This window comes from Myotis davidii, unplaced genomic scaffold (assembly GCF_000327345.1).
Source record: "Myotis davidii unplaced genomic scaffold, ASM32734v1 scaffold663, whole genome shotgun sequence".
Taxonomy (NCBI): Eukaryota; Metazoa; Chordata; class Mammalia; order Chiroptera; family Vespertilionidae; genus Myotis; species Myotis davidii.
The window spans coordinates 7,367,112-7,374,604 of record NW_006295816.1 but is presented as its reverse complement, the minus strand read 5'-3'; the positions used below and the strand labels follow the sequence as shown (position 1 = coordinate 7,374,604).

Below are 7,493 nucleotides of genomic sequence, written 5' to 3'. Positions count from 1 at the left end.
TTGTGTGAACTAATATAAATTCAAAGTAAACATCATTACATAAAAGGGTACGGTCTTTTTTTTTTTTTTTTAGTTTTATTCATTTCAAACAGGCCGGATCCGGCCCGGGGGCCCTAGTTTGCCCACGGCTGGTCTAGTGTCACTGGCAGCTGCACTTTCCAGTGGGGGAGACCTTAGTGCCCATTGAGCACATCCCTCTCCCATTGTGAGTTTATAGGCAACCACTTTCAAAAATTTTGCCAAACACATAGATCAATTTTGTTGCTATTTACTTAATATTTTCCTCTTAAACATCTCACTTAAAAATATTAAATAGCACTTCGACTAACTCTAAGCATTTACATCTATGAAATATCAGGCTAACTATACTTGTTAAATTTTTTTCCTAATACGTACTAAAACCAAAACGTAACTTAATATAAAAAATGCTTAGTCCTGCACCACCCACATTCGTCTGGTCCATCAGCAGTGGCCCACGTACCACACCCTGGGAAACACCACCAAAGGAATTTATGAAAATTGAAACGGAAATGCAGATGCTTCCCATGTGTTCCAGGTATTCAGATCCAGGGTAGGAGGAAGGAGAAGGTAAGCTGCCATGTTTCTAACCTAAAAGCATTATCAGGAAAAATGAACAAGGGTGTATGATTTCCACCTGTGAAACCCCTCAGGAGACCAGTCATCACGGTGGTGGGCTGCCCAGGGCTGTCTGTGCGGATGACCAGCCACACGGGAAGGCCTTTTGTGGAGAAACGGAGGAGGGTGAATGGACTTAGGCTGAGCTTTCAAGAAGAGAGAACATGTAGGAAAACCTCCAAGAAAAAAAGACATGGCATTTTCAAAGATCAGTAAGCAATGGGACAGGCTGTGTGGTTGATGCATCATAAGAGGAGGGGGTGCGTTTGGAGGCACACGGGCTATGGGGCTCCTGTTATATCTTGGGGGGAAACCTGGAATCTGTAAAGCATGTTGAGCAGGTGGGTGATCCAATCAGATTTTCATACTCGAAAGGACTTTCCTGCTGTAGTTGAAAGAAGAGATTGGGGAAGAGGAAGGAGTTTAGAAAGAGGCTCTGTCGCCCTGACTGGTTTGGCTCAGTGGATAGAGTATTGGCCTGTGGACTGAAGGGTCCCAGGTTCGATTCCGGTTAAGGGCATGTACCTTGGTTGCAGGCATATCCCCAGTAGCGGGTGTGCAGGAGGCAGCTGATCAATGTTTCTCTCCTCAATGTTTCTAACTCTCTATCCCCCTCCCTTCCTCTCTGTAAAAAAAATCAATAAAATATATTTTTTTAAAAAAAAAAAAGACAGAAAGAGGCTGTTTCCTGATCTCAGGAGAGATGAGGCCAGATTGGACTGGGGGTGGGTGAGGGCAAAGCAAAGATGGAGACAAGTGAATGAATGCCAGGTACTTTGTATTTGGAAGATATAACGTATAGAACATGGATTGACCATGATGCGCAAGGAGAGACAAAACCAAGAAAATGTCCCGGGTCTGGCTTTAGCAGGGGGTGGATGGAGGGTCCATTCACTGAGCCCAGAAGCTTAGGGAGGAGCAGTTTTGCAGAGACTGATCAAATATGGTGTTTGCCGTCCTGTGTATCAGGAAACAGAACTCATAAAGCTCGAGGGATTCTGTAGATTGCGTTCATAGAGCTTTTTTGATCCCCAAAGACTTTCCTTCCTGGATGTTTTATCCCATTTAATTTAGTGTCTGTGAAATATCAATAGAAGCTGGTCCGTGGCCGATGCTGTCCTTGTATTGTTTACAGATGTCAGAGCCACTGATGACTTAGCTCTTCAGTTCTCAATCCGAGGGACCGGATATCGACATCTTCATGCCTTAGGACAAAAATCCTGTCCTATTTCCCTGTAAATGTTTTGTTCATTTGTTCAAAGTGTATCCATATAATAGTTTACCTCATAGAACTATTAGTTGGCCTGATGTAGTTTCCTCTTTTAATACTGATTCAGCCTTTCTCTACTACCCATCAAGCCACAGATCTGTACTGGAGACTGCTGTGCAGGGCAGTCACGTACTGGCAGATGTGTAAGCCAGCCCAAGTCACCGGAGGCTAAAGCTGCAAACACTCCCTGAATTGTCGTGGAAAGATGCTTATGATACGTGTTGTTAAGTGAAAAATGAGGTTATAAAACCATATGTAGATTTCCAGTTCTAATAGGAGGGTGGGATGAACTAATGCGACCCCTCTTTGTACTAGAAACACATAAAAATACTAACAAAATATAAGGTTTAATATAAGAAAGAGAAAATATTTACAAGTCATAAAACTGATAAGGACTTGTGGCCAGAATACATTTAAAGAACTCCTCCAACACAACAATAAGAAGATGAATAAGCTACTTTTAAAATGGGCAAAAGATGTGAATAGATTTTTCTTCAGAGAATATGTGCAAATGACCAATAAGGATACGAAAAGATGCTCAGCATTATTCGTCATTAGGGAAATGCAAATCAGTCCCCCAATGAGATAACACCTCATCCTCCCTGGGACGGCTGTCGTAGAAAAGGCAGATAAGAGCAAGTATTGGTGAGGAGGTGGAGAAATTGGAACCCTCAGATATCGCTGATGGGGATGTAAAAATGGTACAGCCATTTGGAAAACAGTCTGGCAGTTTTTTAAAAATTTAAACATAGCATTGCCACATGACCCAGTGACTTTACCCCTGGAATTTAAAAGCTATATCCACACAAAAACTTACACATGAGTGTTCATCGCAGCATTATTTGTAATAGCCAAAGAATAGAAACCACCCAGATGTCCACCAGTTGAAGAATGGACAAATGACATAGGGTATGTTAGTGGAATGTTATTTGGCAGGAAAAAAGGAATGAAGTGCTGATACATGCTACTGCACGGACGAGCTTTGAACACATGCAAAGAAAGAAGCCAGACACAACAGGCCCCATGTGGTGTGGCTCCGTTTATGCAGTACCTGTCCAGAATAAGCAGAGTCATAGGACCAGAAAGGAGTTGGTGGTTGGCAGGGACTGAGGGGGCGGGCAATGGGGAGTGACTGCAGAATGTGGGCTTTCTTTTGGGGTTGATGAAAATGTTCTGGAATCAGGCAGGGGTGGTGCCTAGCACAACTTTGTGAATATACTAAAACTCACTGAACTGTACAATTGAAAGGGTAAAGTTTATGGTATGTGGATTATATCTCAGTTTTTTAAAAGTTGGCAGGAAAGGTAAGAAAGGGAAATTCCCCAAGGGTAGAAGTGAAGAGGGAACTTTTTAAAAATATACTTTTATTGATTTCAGAGAGAAAGAGAGAGGGAGAGATAATCAGTGATGAGAATCATTGATCGGTAGCCCACAACCTGGGCATGTACCCTGACTGGGAATCGAACCATGACCTCCTGGTTCATAGATTGACGTTCAACCTCTGAGCCACACCGGCTGGGCATGAATTTAAAACCAGGGGGATCAGTCTGGTCAGATGGGGAACAGCAGGACCGCGGGCTCTGCGGGCTAGCGGCTGCGGCGTTCATTTCAGCATCGGGCAAGAGAGGTGGCCTGGAGCCTTCGGGGGAGAAGCAGCTGAAAGTGAGATACCGCATAAAGTTTGGAATAAAACACATAAGCTCAAATAAGTAACATTTAGAAAGAAAAGGGGGACAAAAATACAAATAATTACTAATATAGCCGAGGTCTTAAAGTCAAAAGAAACGTGAACCACTTTATGCCAACACACTTGGAAATCTAAACAAAAAAAGACAACTTTCTAGGCTTCAAAATTAAAACAGTATGTATAATATCTTCTCCTATGAGGGCAGAGGAGAAAGGGGTGGGGAGAGAGGGAGGAGAGAGAGGAGATACATAAATAGTTCAGAGTAGTAGGATGCAGGTAATTCTAACATTTCCCCTTTTGCTTACCTGCCCCATGCCTAATATGTCAGGCAAGGGTAACTCCTACGTACACAGCCTCTGTTTACCATTTAGGTCATGGATTTTGCGAGTTTTCTTTTGGTCGGAGGCCCCGGGAAGAGGGTTGTCTTTTAGGCAACTCTGAGCCACCCCTGCTTAGGATTTGTTCACTCACGCCGATTTGAAAGCTTTTAAGATCCCTGGGTGCGTCCGTTTCCAGGGCTGCTAAATAGGGCCAGCACCGCATCGATCATATTCCCAGCAGGGCTGTTGGGAGGATTAATGTTTTAATACAGTAACATAACAACAGGATCTCCTGCTCCTTTAAAAAGGTGTTAATTAAGTTCAAGGTTTTCTTTTTTGAGGTTGTACTTAGTTTTATAGTGATAATACGTACCTCAGTCTAGTGTCTGAAAGGCAAGCAGCAGGGCGTTCCTGCTTTCTCACAGAAAATGTGACGGACAAAAGCACCCCACGCTAATCCATCATTGGGGTTCCCCTCTGGCTATCATGGGAAGCAAGTGTGAGTTTTATTGTGAGGAGGGAAGGGCCTCTATGTGGCTCGGTCTGTGGACAGGCCGGGCCCGGGTAAGGATGCTCTGGGGAGAGAGCCCCCTGACCTGGTCCTCTCCTTCCTTGTCTGCCCATCCCAGCGAGATGAAGCAGAAGCTGGACGAGGAGGGCAGCAAGTGCAGCATCCTCTCCAAGCACCAGAAGTTCGTGGAGCACTGCTGCATGCGCTGCTGCTCGCCCTTCACCTTCCTCGTCAACACCAAGCGCCGCTGTGGGGACTGCGCGTTCAACGTCTGCAAGAGCTGCTGCTCCTACCAGAAGCACGAGAAGGTCTGGATCTGCTGCGTCTGCCAGCAAGCCAGGTGAGTGGCCCAATGGACCCCCAGGGCCTCGTCTGGCACCACCCATCTTCCTTCAACCAGGTAGGATGAGCAGCGATGGATCAGCACACAGTGCTGAGTGCAGTAGATTACCCAGGTGAGGGGCCGTTAAGGATACTGCGTGAGCATCACAGAGGGGACCACATTTCTCAACTTCCATGCATTCATTCATTCATTCCACAAGTACGTGTGGGAGTCTTAGGAATGATGCTGGATGCGGGAACCATGATGGTGAATGAGGCAGATGGCTTTTCGGCGGGGGGAGGGGAGAGTGGACGGATGAAATGCCAGAATGTTACAGTACTGCACCAAGCTGGTTGGGTGCATTCATTGTACACAGCACTTGTCTCAAATGTCTGTCATGGCACCACTGTGCTACCCAACCCATGGTGGATGCCTCCAGGACAGAAACTGTCCCTGTCTTATTCAACTCCATGTGTAGCACCATACATAGCCTGGCATGTAAAAGGCACACACATCTTAGGGGCTGAATAATAGACCAGGGCAGTGTTCAGTAGTAGAAAAATACACGATATGTAGGGGGTTTCAGGAATTTTAAAGGGAAAGGGATCTAGAGAGTGTTGGAGTGTCCTAAAGAGGTTTCATGGAAGAGGCGGGGACCCTGGGTGGAACTCGATAGGAGGAATCACAGGGCATTGTTGGACAAGAGGTGACATGCGCACAGAGGACAGCTCCCCGAGGCCTGTGGCAGGCCTGGCACAGACTCTTGCAGAGGCATGTAGAGTTGTGAGGAATTTGGGTTTGTTCCTCAAGGGGTTATGAAATCATTGAAAATAGCAGTTGGAAATCATTGGAATAGCCGTTTTTAAAATACGCTGTTCTTTACTGTCCTTCAATATCTCCACCCCCCACACACAAGGACATATTAGTACCTACATAATTTTGTTTCCTTTGGTTTTTCTCTGTTCCTCTTCTCTGTGGTTCAGAAAAATCTCCAAATTTACTAAGCAGTCAGTAGCCGTAGAGCAATACAGTCACATCCTCTCCACCCAACATCTACCCTGAGCTGCATGAGTTTATTATCAGTTACAATTAAATGACACATTGCTGTCGTGAAACAGCAGAACTGCTCGGTGATGAGTGCACGGCCTCGGGGGCACATCACTTACAAATGGGAGAACAGTGCCCCGGAGCCAGCCCTCTGATGCCAGCCTGTGCTGCTTCATTTCTACAAAGCCGTCTCCAGGAAGGGCCGAATATTGAAGAATACGTTGTGAAAGGGCAGCACATGGCTCCTCAGGCTACATTTTAAATGTCCATTTCACATTTCCGCCACTTAATGAGGAGGCAGGAGGCTTAGGTAATCCTATCTGATAGTCCTGCATTGTTTCCGTGTAAACATTCCATGGCAGTCCCCGAGTATCGGAGGTAGGACATTGGGAAATAATGGACCACACGTCGGAGGATACCTGGAAAGACATCCAAATAAATGTTCATTTGTTCCAGTTATTCTAAGAAAAGGGAGGGTCATTGAGGAGTTTTCCACATTCGGCGCGTCCGGCGTAGTTAGAACACACCCGAAGTGGCTTCTTCAGAACTGGCAGAGAGAAGTTTCTGAGGAGAAGTTGGGAATTTTGCTGTTTTAATCCTGAATGCTGTCTTGTGGGGGCATCTCAAAGTCTTGGGATTGTTATTGTCTGAAATCCAAGGGGACGGAAAAGTTGGGCTCGTTTCCGGTTTTTCTCTGTTATTCAAGTTCATCCTCAGAACCTGTCCAGGAAAGAAATCCCTAGGATCCATGTGGCAGGTGTTCGCTTCTTGACATTTCCCGTGAAACTGATAGAGAAGAACGTCCAGGTCAGTCTGACAGTCTTTGCATTTTGCAGGATGTCTCAGAGAAGTCTGTTTCATGTGCGTAGTAACAAGCTGTCCAACCCCCAGCATTACACAAGCATTTAAGGCATATTTTGACTTGAATCAAGTATGGAAATTTTCAGATAGCTCTAAAAACTTGCACAGTTTTTTGAAACGGGAAAACAACAACAACAACACAGTTTACAACAGATTGTTTAGACTTTAAATACTGATCTTATGTAGTAAAAGCCGGTGTCATGCTGGGGGATAGATAGTGCTATGGGGCACTCCGTACCCCGTCCACTGTGTCCGTCAGCCTCTCTGCCCCTCGTGCAACCTGAAACTCGCCTCTTGGTTTCGAAGCGATTTACTTCAGGTTTTAGTCCTCAGGACATTCTCTCAGCATGTTCATGTTCAAGCAATTGGATTTAAAACGTTGTATAAGCCAGATTCCATGAAGAACCCAGTGTATGCGCGCGTGCGTGTGTGTGTACGTGCATGCGTGCAATCTCCATGAAACTGTGGAGAGCGGCTCTGAGAAGGTGCAGAGATGACCACTTTTGCGAGGTCACTTTCAGAACCATGTTTCACTCCCCACAGCCCGCGATGTACTTCTGCTTTCCCATGAAAATCAGTCTCACGTTTGCTGCATTGGTTTCATTCCTAGCGGTTTATCCCCTGGCTACCAGAGGCATGGTTTTTGAGATACCGTGGAGCCATGAATAATTATAAAAATGTTTGTCCACAGATGATGAAGGAGCTAGGAGTTGAGGGTAGATGTTCCTGGGAAAATATTAACAGGTTGCATCAGAAGTAAACAACTGTGTGAGGTGCTTGGGCCTGCCTCTGGGGTAGCTCTAAATGAGAGACGTGCATTAGAAACGCAGGGTTCATCA

General features: G+C 45.5%; 1 protein-coding gene across 3 annotated transcripts in view; it reads left to right on the top strand.

Moving 5' to 3' along the window:
• Positions 1–7,493, top strand: part of MYRIP (myosin VIIA and Rab interacting protein) — a 183,604-nt gene that overhangs the window by 48,630 nt on the left and 127,481 nt on the right. For all 3 annotated transcript variants that reach the window (XM_006770537.2, XM_015568402.1, XM_015568403.1), the window contains one exon: positions 4,543–4,764. In XM_006770537.2, the coding sequence (XP_006770600.1) occupies positions 4,543–4,764 (222 nt within the window). The remainder of the gene's footprint in view (positions 1–4,542; positions 4,765–7,493) is intronic.